Source organism: Amblyraja radiata, chromosome 1, assembly GCF_010909765.2.
Source record: "Amblyraja radiata isolate CabotCenter1 chromosome 1, sAmbRad1.1.pri, whole genome shotgun sequence".
NCBI classification, from domain to species: Eukaryota; Metazoa; Chordata; class Chondrichthyes; order Rajiformes; family Rajidae; genus Amblyraja; species Amblyraja radiata.
This window is the reverse complement of record NC_045956.1, coordinates 22,939,858-22,952,363: the sequence shown is the minus strand read 5'-3', so window position 1 is coordinate 22,952,363 and position 12,506 is coordinate 22,939,858. Positions and strand designations below refer to the sequence as shown.

Here is a 12,506-nt window from a genome sequence, read left to right as displayed (position 1 = left end):
TGGATTTAAGAGAGAGTTAGATAGAGCTCTATGGGGCTAGTGGAGTCAAGGGATATGGGGAGAAGGCAGGCACGGGTTATTGATTGGGGACGATCAGCCATGATCACAATGAATGGCGGTGCTGGTTCGAAGGGCCGAATGGCCTCCTCCTGCACCTATTTTCTATGTTTTTTCTATGTTTCTATGTAATGGCGGTTTTGGCTCGATGGGCTCCACCCAACTATAGTTACCCAACTAGATGCAACTAAATTTAAAGTAGCTCTTTCTTCCCAATAACCCTTTCTGGCTTTGCCCTCCCTTCACCACCTCAAGTTTAAATTCCATTTGGAATATTTTGGAGGACCAAGAAACCAAGAACCAAGAATGGTCTACTCGTTCACCTATTGTCTATTGTCTAGAGTCTGAAGAAGGGTCTCGAGCCTAAACGTTGTCAATTCCAGAGATGCTGTCCGACCCGCTGAGTTATTCCAGCTTTTTGTGTCGATTTTCAGCTTAAACCAGCATCTGCAGTTCCTTCCTACACAGAACAAAATCCCATATTTATAAAAAAATATTTTTTAATGGCAGGAAGTTAGAAATCCATTGTGCCTTTTGAGGGTACTTGGTGGAACGGTCCCCAAATCACTCTATGTAACGGTGAGTCCATTTTGGAAGTTGTTGAAGGTGCTGCCGCCAGTAACTTCCAGATGGCTCTGATTAAAATTGCTTGTGAGATTGAAGGTTGTGGTCTGAACTCCAACAATGAGTGCTATTAGCTTTACTTTGTTTTCCAACATGAAATCTGCAGATACAACCAAGAAGCATTACAAAATACTTGGATTATTATGCTGTGGTTTCTGATCTCCAGTCTAAAGAAATGGAATGGAAGAAACTATTTTGTGACATGAACTACCTTGTCCTCTTGACCCAAGCTTATTTCTTTTGTTGGTACAAAGCACATGCTGCATTAATGGAATCACGATGTGTGGGGTAACATTAGACTAAACTGTTTTATGGTACATTCTATTTAATGAGTTTTATGCTTGGCGTGTTTCCCTGAAGAACAAGTAATTAACCTGCTGGCATTGAAACTGATGAGGCCCCCTGTAGTCAACGGTATAGGAACGTTTGTATTGGAACAGCAGGTGGCACTATAGGCTAACATTCCTTTGTCAAGCTTCTACTGGGCTGTGGCCTTAAAGAAGTAGAAGATAGACACAACATGCTGGAGTAACTCAGCGGGACAGGCAGCAATTCTGGAGAGAAGGAATGGTGGACTTTCTGGGTCGATACCCTTCTTCAGCCTTTTAAAAATGGTCTGTATCTGAAAAAGTGATAAACAACAGGCCTTTGGTGCAAAAGGTATCTGTGCTGAAATTTAAGATGTTGGCAGTGATAAATTACAGTCACAAATCCACAGCCACGAATCTTGTAAATGTTGACTACTTCTGTTTGCCAATTCCTGGTCACTGTTTGCCAATTCACCACAACCTTCAGTGCATCAGGACTGGCTTTGGCTCACTGAGGAAAAGGGTGTTTAAAGATCAAGACCCTCATGCAAAGGTCATGGTCTATTGAGCAGCAGAGCGGCATGGTGGCACGGCAGTAGACATAGGTTCGATTCCGACTATGGCTGCTGTCTGTTTTGTTCTCCCCATGACCGCGTGGGTTTTCTCCGAGATCTTCGGTTTCCTCCCACACTCCAAAGACGTACAGGTTTGTAAGTTAATTGGCTTGATATAAGTGTACATTGTCCCTAGTGTGTGTAGGATAGTGTTAATGTGCGGGAATCGCTGATCGGTGGAGACTCGGCGGGCCGAAGGGCCTGTTTCCGCGCTGTATCTTTAAACTAAACTAAACTAAACTCAACTAAACTAAAAAGCAGTGATCCTTGCACCCTTAAGAATTTCTGACACATTAGATTAGATTAGATTCAATTTTATTGTCATCGCATTTCAGTGCAACGAAATGGTTTAGCCTGCAGTCATAACATAGAATAAATAACAAAACACACACTCAACACAGTTTAACATCCACCACAGTGATGGAAGGCAAAAAGTCCCAAAGTCATTGTCTCTTCCCTCCTTGCTCTCCCTCTGCGCTGAGGCAATCCAGGCCTCCGATGTTGTGACCCCGCCGGTTGATGGTAAGCAAGTCCCGCGGCTGAATCTGAGCTCTGCAAACGGGCCGGTTCAAACTCCGTGCCCCGAGGCAGTCAAAGCTGCCGAAGCTGCCGCCCTCCAGTCCAGCGGACGAAGCTGTTGTTGCGGGAGCTCCGGAAAAACAGGTCACCAACCTGTGACCTGCGAGCTCCCGACGATGTTGTCTACTGGCCCACGGCCGAGCCTCCGAGGCTCCAAAGTCGGGTCGGAAGTTGGGACGCAACGCCACCACAGCCCCGAAGTTGGCCAGCCTTGCGTTGGTAAGTCCTGGCTGGCTCTGCCTCTAGAACCTCGAGGTCGGTCCCAGTTGGAGGCCGCCAGCTCCGCGATAGGCCTCAGCGCAGACGGAGACGGGGGATACGGCAAGAAAGGTCGCTTCTCCTCTGAAGGAAGAGTCAAAAACATGTTTCACCCACCCCCCACACATACACAACTAAATAAACTGTAACAACGGGACAAAAGAAAACAAAAAAAGAAAAGACAAATGGAGTTCAGGGGAGCCACAGCTGCAAGGCAACGCCGCCACATGAACTATCCACAACATATACCTCTGGTGAGAAATCACGAACACCGTTTACACAAAGTCCTCCAGATCCACTAGCAGGATGAGCAAACTAGTACTAATACTGTAAGGCCAACATCCTCAGGAGTGAGGTCCTAATTACATTCACTTGGCTACCTTGGGTAGGTAACATTAGACATATGCCTCTGAAAGTGACACTCCATTCCAATGTCTGTCAGGGAAAAGATTACCATGTAGAACACACAAGGAAGTACTGTATAATGAATTGAAAGTGGTATTGAGGCAGTTTATTATCATCTAGAGTTGCCTATTTTGGAATCCAACCAAATACTAACTATTTTGTGTTGGGAAATGAAACTTTTTGAGTATTATTTCCATATGTTACAAAATTACTATGGCCAAGGGTAACCAACGATATCTACATTTCTAAATGTTGAGGCATAATATTAATATATTTCCATCAAAGTAATTTGCTCCAACTTGACATTCATTTTATTTAACTGATTGCAAAGCTGTGTCGACAGATTCAGATGTATTAAAATGAGTTTATTAATGGATGACTGGATTTTGATTAATTGAAGCATCTTTCTCGTTGCATCAGTTTTGAGATATATGGCTGTGCAGAGGTTGTACATATTGTATCAACAGATGAGTTCAACGTTACACTATTCTCTGATTAATAATTATAGAACATAAAATATAGACTACAGCGAGGGATCACTTTTGCACCGACCATGATGCCAAACTAAGCTAAACCCTTCTGCCTTTTCATGTGTTTGTTTAAATGCCTCTTAAACATTGCAATAGTATCTGTCTCCATCACCTCTCCAGCAGCATGCTCATGCACCTACCAGTCCGTAAAATATAATCTCGCCTCTCACATTGCCTTTAAATTTCTATCTTCCTCTGACCATAAATCTATGCATTCAAGTATTAACATTTTCACCATGGGGAAAAAGAGTCTGACTGTTTACCCTATCTATTCATCTCATAATTTTATAAACTTCTATCAGGTCCCCTTCTGCCTCCAATGCTCAGTCCAGACCGCGTCTGCTTCACCTCTTCTCCAAAGCCTCTTTATACTTCCTAATGTGTGGTGATTACAATACTCCAAATGTTGCTTTACCAAAGTATTATACACCTGCAAATATGACTTCCCAACATTTATACTCAATGTCTGACAAATGAAGACTGTGCCTTCTTTACCATCATATCCACTTTGTGTTGGCATTGTCAGAAAGCCATGGACTTGCACCTCACGTTCCCCCTGTGTCGCAAAACTCCTATGTGTCCTGACATTTACTGCCTACTGTCCTCTTGCATTTGACCTACAAAAATGCCAAGATTAGAATCCATCTGCCATATATTTGGCATCACATCACTCCAGTCATCAAACAACTTCACTGGCTTCCCATCTCCCACCAGATCACCTACAAAATCCTGATCCTCACCTACAAAGCCCTCCACCATCTGGCCCCCCCCATATCTCACTGACCTCCTCTCCCCCTACCAACCCTCACGGTCCCTCAGATCCACATCAGCCGGTCTCCTCTCCATCCACAAGTCCAACCTCCGCAGTTTTGGGGACAGAGCCTTCTCCAGGGCAGCTCCCAGGCTCTGGAACTCCCTCCCCCAACTGATCCGCAATTCCGTGTCCCTCACCATCTTCCAGTCCCGCTTCAAGACCCATCTCTTCACCTCTTCCTATCCTTAGCCCCACGTCCCCCTCCCTTTTCATCTGTGCATTAATTGCCTCATATTGTGTTTTGAATTGTATTCTGTCTTTACTTTGTGTACTAGTCATGTCTCTACTATTTATTTCATTCCCCTTACATGTTTTTACTCTACGTGCTAAATTTTTGTAAGGTGTCCTTGAGCCTCTTGAAAGGCGCCCATAAATAAAATGTATTATTATTATTATTATTATTATTATTATTATTATTATATATTTGGCCATTCTTCCATCGGATCGATATCCAGTTGTTTCCTTAGACAACCTTCCTCACTATTCACAACTACACCAATTTTTGCGGCATCTGCAAACTTACTAATTCGACCATTTACATTTTCATCCAACCATTAATGTATGTTTTCAATATAATATGTTATGGTTATAAAACTGAAATTGAATTTGGTAAAAATATTTTGGTTAATAATGGCTATATTGGCTACATAATTTTAAAAAATGTAATAATCCGCTCAGATCTGAATCATAAATTAAAAAAAATCATATTACAATCTGCTGGAGAGCAGAAACCTGAATGAGAACAAGATTTTGATCCAATAATTTACAATTTATCACAATGGAGTTTGGCCAATTAAATTATCCCTTCATAATCTTATCATTGTTTGGTCAATAACTCCAAATGGGATGTACAATTGAATCTTTCATCTTGTTGCAGTAAACATAATAGGTATCTTTCTCCTTTCTCTGGTAACAATAATCTGTTATCTATAAGCAATACAGAAGCTTGAAGGCCGTAACGACAGAATTACAATTAAAAACACAATCAAATAAAAACATACGAAATAAAAGTGAATGATGGAAATTAATTTATCCCTGCTTCAAGTAGATTTTTTGCATTTGTGAATCTGTATCAACCTAGCACTTTGGGTTGACCCCAGTAATCTCATGAGGCCAGTGACGTAAATAAATATTTTATTGGTCTAATCTTATCTCTCAATGGCTACACCATACAGAACATTCTTAGAGATAAATAAAGACGTGGACTGACCGTATAATCCTATATGTTTCTATCCATGAAAGTGAGTTCAATATTTCAGTGATTGCTACATTTTATGCTATGGTGATGTATCTTTTCGTGTAGTACACATCATTTTTCCGGTAATGATAGGATTTACAATAAAAAATAATTCCAAGGGCCACGCAGAAAACAAGCTTTATTTTGATGTACTTCACTAAATACTCACACTTTCATGTACTGGTCCACTTGCCTCATCCTTGTGAGCCATTGATACTTTAGTCCAGAGCCATGCAATGACAGATCTTAGCTCTTTAATTCCATACTCAAGGTATTCAGTGACAGACTTGCACCTACCGGCACAACAGCCCAATTTTATAGTGACAAGACTATATCCACTTGGAGTGCACCCTGAAAGTATACTGTAACACCCTGTGTCCACTGCTAGAGGACCCCAATATTTTTCACGACAGATTCTGAGCTTTTGTGTTTGCTTCTAAATAACCAGACCTGAAAATGTGATATTATAATAAAGAATATTGTTATTTTTGAGACGCGTAAATTGTGTGCCCTGATTGGGATTAGCAAAATTAGAATTAAAGTAACAGATCAAACGAGAGATCACCTTCTATAATTTTTAGATTCAATTAACTTCTGAGTAAACTTCTGAGGGGCAGCACGGTGGCACAGCGGTAGAGTTGCTGCCTTACAATGCTTGCACCACCAGAGACCCAGGTTCGATCTCGACTGTGGGTGCTGTTTGTATAGAGTTTGTACGTTCTCCCCGTGACCGCGTGGGTTTTCTTCGAGATCTTCGCTTTCCTCCAACACTTCAAAGACGTACAGGTATGCAGGTTAATTGGCTTGGGTTTGTACACTCGGTATAAGTGTAAATTGTCCCTAGTGTGTGTAGACTTGTGTTAATGTGTGGGGATCGCTGGTCGGCATGGACTCGGTGGGCCGAAAGGCCTATTTCTGCACTCTCTCTAAACTAAACTAAATCTTTCTTTAAATTAAATAAATTCTTCGTTTCACAGAATATATTGGAGAAAGCGAAATAAATACATCTCCCTCATCCATAAGCACTGTTATAAGAGACACAAGAGAACCATTAGTAAAATGAAATAAATATGATTTTTAATTATTGGGTAAAGAGATGTTTGTATTAAAATTGTAATCTCTGTCCCAAAGTTTGTCTGTGATAATAATTGTACAGTTTTATGTTCTATTACAATTGGTTCAATTATTTCAACAGTTAAAGTACTTAATATGCATAATATTTAGGGAGGAACATGTATTTGCTACGTTCATAATATATATGATGTATTTTGTGCACAGTGGGAGGTTGGTTATCTACAGAGACATTTAGTACAGGAGGTAGAAGGGATTTACATTTTATTGGAGATTTCTTCTCATTTTTCCTCATGGCCTGTGTTTTGTGTTGACGATCAGAAGAAAAGTTGGTGGAAAATAGATTGCCAGTGATTTTGTTACTTTGGATAGTTCTGCAGATGTTTGCCATTTGTGTTTAACTATCCATAAGACCATGTTCTTGCACCAACAGGAGCATTGCGGCTACTGACCATGAACCAACAGATGCACGGAAAACATTTCCATGTTTCGATGAACCCAATAAGAAAGCAACATACACCATCTCTTTAATACACAGGCCGCCGTATAAAGTGCTTTCAAACATGCCTGTTGAGGTAATTACTATAGCACTCCAAACTTAAAGTTGGCCCTGTCAACGGGCCGCCAGACGCTGAAGCAGTTTGCAGAATGGTTAATGTAGGGACGGTGGAGTGGAAGGTTTGGGAACTCATAGATTCTTGATTTGGAAACATTGGTAACTAGCAAATCATGACATCTTAGTACTTGTAACTTTATCACCTGCACTATCTTATGGAGATGGACAAGTACCGATATGAAATGCAATAAACACACTGAAAGGAATGGGACATTTGTGTCGATGGTGTAATAGAAATAGATTTAATGAATCTTTAATACATTTTGCAGAAAGAAGAACCGGTTGGTGACCTGAAAAAAACTACATTCCAAAAATCTGTTCCAATGAGTACATACTTGGTTTGTTTTGCTGTTCATCAATTTGATTACATAGAAAAAAAATCATCGCGAGGAATCCCTGTAAGTAATTTAATAGCTTGAGTGTAAGGTAGTCTTTTTATTGCTAAGTGTATACTGACTTGCAAAGTAAGAGTGGCCCTTATACTTTCCAGCATCACAGAGAGTTTGTAGACTTTGCATTGCAGCCAGTGCAAAGTAGCTCACTGAAAACTTGTCAGTGATGACCTGTCTTGTATTAAGGTTGCAGTAACAGTAATTGGAGTTAATGCTGACCATGTGTGATCATGTTGTATGGGTAACGGCGCAGTTTAAGATGATTTTCATTGATAAAGTGCCAGGAATGATGGGTTGAAGATGCCCAAGCAGACTTCATGCTTGGAGAGCAAATTTGTTAGTCTACCTAATGAGTGGCTCTCCAAAGATAAGCAAAGCTCAATCATATGCATACGAAAGGTTACAAGTTTGTCTTCTGCCTGAATGGAGTTAAGCCCCTGTCCCACTTTCACGACCTAATTGGCGACTTCTGCCGTGTTTGCCCTTGACTCATACTCGCAGAATGATCACCACGAGGTCATAGGAGGTTGTAGGTGGTCTTCGTAACTCTTCCTCATGCTCGTGAGTGGTCTCCGCGTACTCGTGGCCCCAAGTAGGTTGCGGCGTTTTTTCCAGCCTGATAAAAAATGTCCACAAGTAAAAAAAAGGCGGCATGGAAAAATTGATACTTTTTACTCGTAGGTAGGTCGCAGGTAGGTTGTGATGGTAGTCGTAGATAGTCGTAGGTCGGTAACTGGCCCGAGAAAAAAATGCAAACGTGACATCATTTTATCATGTGATCATTTTCCACTTGTAGCTAGTCGTAGTTGGTCTTAGGTGTGGAAGACTGAGGTCGAGGGGAGTCGAAGGAGGTCGTAGACATAGTCGTAGGAAGTCGTGGACATAGCCGTAGGAGGTCATATGAGGTCTTTTACTTCGGCGAGTCAACACGACCTTGACATATTTTTCAACTCATCTAGGGTCTTCTAAACTCGTGGATTAGGTCGTCCAAGCTGGACAGGCCCTTTAGATGGCATAAGCAGTTAGGGAGATACAAATGTAGCAATGCTTGGAAGTTAGGGAAGAGATAAGCTGCCAAGACACTGCATACGCATTTGATGCTGATCAGTGTTGAGTTCAAACATAGCTTTGTTGCTACCGTGGTAGATTAATCTTCCTGAACTCACTTTACTGGCCTACAGGCTTTGTGGCAAATTGGGTGAGATGTCAGAAGGCATCTAGCAGTTGTGAGTTGACCTTAGAGTGACCAAAAAGATTCACGAGAAGGAGAGGAAATTTAGTAGAATGATAAAAGCAATCTGTATTCAATGATGTAAGATTTTCATTCAGAATAAATTGAATTGTGTTTTGTTATATTTGTTTAATATCCCTTTGTTTTACATTTTTCAGCTTAGAATCTATGTTCAACCTAAACAACGCCATACAGCAGAGTTTGCAGCAAATACCACAAAATTAATATTTGACTACTATGAAACGTATTTTAATTTTAATTATTCTCTACCTAAACTAGGTAATGCCTGTGTGATTTTTCTCTGTTTTATTACGAATGGTTATATAGTTGCAGCTCGACCATGAAACAAAATGAAAGACATGAGTTTCTCCAGCACTTTTGTCTACCCTTGATTTTCCAGCATCTGCAGTTCCTTCTTGAGTTGTCTCCATCAGAGGGCTTGGATAACCAAGCTACCACATCTGTCACCAATTACAATTACTTTTTTAGGATCTTTTTAATTCCAGCCATCTTATTACTGTTGTTTTGTTTTATTTTCATATCTATATATACAATCTTGAAAGATAGTGTGAGCAGGTGGAACTATTAGGAACAAGGAACTGGAGTTGCTAGTTGAATTGCAAATTGTGATGCCAGGGGAAGGAATGTAGGTGGGAGGGGAGGGGGAACAGGGGAAATGGGTATGTGTCCAGGTGGGGGACAGGGAAGAGAGATCGGGGAAAGAGAGGTGGGTTATTTTAAGTTACCTAAAATTGGAGGATTTCATGTTCCTTCCATTGGGTTGTATAGTGTAGTCAGGGGCACTCTCTGTGTCTGCCTGCTTTTTTGTTGGCCATGTTGAACAATCCTCGTTCTAAACGTACACTAGCACCATCTTCCAACTCTTTTTCCCATTACATCAACAACTGCTTCATGAACCTGTGCAGAACTCACTCGTTTCATTATGTAGGAAGGAACTGCAGATGCTGGTTTAAAACGAAGATAGACGCAACATGCTGGAGTAACAGCGGGACAGGCAGCAACTCTGGAGAGAAGGAATGAGTGACATTTTGCGTCGAGACCCTTCTTCCATCTGAAGTCTGAAGGAGTGTCTCGACCAAAAACGTCACCCATTCCTTCTCTCCACAGGTGCTGCCTGTCTCGCTGAGTTACACCGGAATTTTGTGTCTTTCCTCACTGATTTCATTAATGTTACCACTAAATTCCTACTCACAAATTCACTTGGACGATCTCTGACACCTCCCTCCCCTTTCTTGATTGCTCTGTCATCATTACAGGGGACAAACTATTAACTGACGTCTAATACAAACCCGCTGTTTCCCACGTTTACCTGAACAACACCCCCTCCCACCCTGCCTCTTGCAAAAACACTGTCCTCAACGCTAAATGTCTCCATCTCCGCCTCATCTGCTTTCAAGATTAGGTTTTCCATTTTAGGATATCTCTTTCTAAACACAGTTTTGCACTGATCCCTCACAGCATCTACTTTATGTCCCAGAGTACTACCCCTGCTCCACCATCCCCTAGACGGAACAAGGAAAGAGTTCCCCAAAGCCCCACCATTCACCCCAGCAGCCTCCGCGTCCATTGCACCATTCTCCAACATGTCCGCCACCTCCAACGTGTCCATACCACCGGTCACAACTTCCCACCCCCCACCCTTTTCCCATCCCCACCACGGAGCAGAGGGAGAACAAGGAGGGAAGAGACAAAGACTTAAGACTTTTGCCTTCTATCACAGTGAGGAGGTGCCTGGTGAACGCACTGTGGTGGATGTTAAATTTGTGTTTATTGTGTGTTTTTGTCTTTTTTTATTATATGTATGACTGCATGGCAACGAAATTTCATTCAGACCGAAATTCAATTCAATTCTGCATTATATAGAGACCGCTCCCTCTGCAGTCCTTGCCTCTCTCATCCCTTCCCACCCAGACCATCACCTTCCCAGATGCATTCCCCTGCAACCACAGGAGATCTCACACATGTCCCTAGACTTCCTCCCTCACATCCATCCAGGGACCCCAGCTGTCCTTCCAAGTGAGACAAAGTTTGCATGCACCACTCTAAGCACATCCACTGCACCCAGAGTTACTGATGTGGCCTACTTGACATCAACAACACCAGACATAGATTCAGCAATGGTTTCGCCGCACACTTGCTCTTGGTCCACCAAACCCAACTAGATTTCCTGGTTTCTAACCATTTTAACTCCTTTTACCATTCCCATAGGGAACAAGTGCGTTGGGGAAACAGACCCAACGGGTCTGCACTCGGTCTAGTCTATATATATAGCCCTAGCTCAGTGGACGTCAGGAAAGGCTTGGGAGTCGAGATAAGCTTCTAGTCTTGACTTAGAGGAGTCGATGGAGGGGGCAGTTCTGATGGGAGAGAGAGGGGGAGAGAGGGGGAGAGAGAGAGAGGGAGAGAGAGAGAGGGAGGAAGTGGGGAGAGAGAGAGGTGGAGAGAGAGAGAGAGTGAGAGAGAGAGAGAGAGGGAGGAAGGGTGGAGGGAGAGGGAAAAGGGGGGAGAGAGAGAGAGAGAGAGAGGGTGAGGGAGAGAGAGGGGGAGAGAGAGAGAGGGGGAGAGAGAAAGAGATAGAGGGAGAGAAAGAGAGGGAGAGGAGTAGAGGGAGAGAAAGAGGGAGAGAGAGAAAGAGAAGGAAGGGGGGAGAAGGAAGGGGGGAGAGAGAGAGGGAGAGGAAGGGAGAGGGGGAGAGAGGAGGCGAGGGAGAAGGGGGAGAGAGAGTGTAGTGTGCTGTCCCGTGTAGCGAGGTACAGTGAAAAGCTTCCTTGTGCGGGAAGACTGGACATGATCACAATCGAGCAACCCACAGTGTACAGATACAGGATAAAGGGAATAACGTTTAGCGTAAGGTCAAGCCCGATTAAAGATGGCGCGAGGGTCTCCAATGAGGTGGATGGGAGGTCAGGACCGACCGCTCTCTAGTTGGTCGGTCACAGATTATAAATATAAAGATGAATAGTTTGCAATAATCATAACATTTTCAACTGATGATTTTGAGCCAACTATCTGTCACAATGGAGATCAACGCAGGATTGAGATGCACAGGGAGAGTTTGGAGTGGAACATTCAAAGCTTAGGATTTTCATAACATCTTTATAAAGAACACTATTGGAAAGTCGTTGAAATTCACAGTGTTAATTGATCCTTGAATGTTCCTTCCTTATCTTTTTATCACATAAAGCAGAAATCTATTTGGTTAAAATTCTTAAAAGTTATGGGGAGAAGGCAGGAGAGTGGAGTTGAGAGGGAAAGATAGATCAGCCATGATTGAATGATGGAATAGGCTGGAGGGGCCAAATGGCCTAATTCTGCTCCTATAACTTATGAATTCTTTGGAAAGGAATGTCTGGTCCACTTAATGTGTTGCCCATTTTGATATCCCAGATATTAGAATCTCCTGTCGCCCGTTGCTGTATATTGATAAAAATAAAATGAACTCTTTGCTTGCTGCAAATATAAATTTATGAGCACCATATGAAAAATACATAGATTTCTCCATTAGTCTTCCATGATCACTAGCTATTGCCCTCTGTAAATTTAGGCTCAGGGTTGATTCCCAGAACAGCTGAGCTAACTAATTCTAACTGGTGAAGCAAGTTCATAACTAGGTTAAAGCCTTTGGTTAAATTGTAATTATTCATTCAGTTTAAATAACCACTACGGTTGCATAGGTTTCTTAAAATTAGCACTAATTTTTGGGTGATATTTTCTGAGCCATTTCTTAACATGCTATATATCTTATACTG

The 12,506-nt window shown here is 42.1% G+C and overlaps 1 protein-coding gene across 1 annotated transcript in view; it reads left to right on the top strand.

The window, feature by feature from the left end:
• LOC116971642 (glutamyl aminopeptidase) overlaps window positions 1–12,506 on the top strand; it is a 74,990-nt gene that overhangs the window by 24,738 nt on the left and 37,746 nt on the right. Inside the window, exons 2-4 of the mRNA XM_033018855.1 lie at window positions 6,931–7,072; window positions 7,383–7,511; window positions 8,895–9,015. Of these exons, the coding sequence (XP_032874746.1) occupies window positions 6,931–7,072; window positions 7,383–7,511; window positions 8,895–9,015 (392 nt within the window). The remainder of the gene's footprint in view (window positions 1–6,930; window positions 7,073–7,382; window positions 7,512–8,894; window positions 9,016–12,506) is intronic.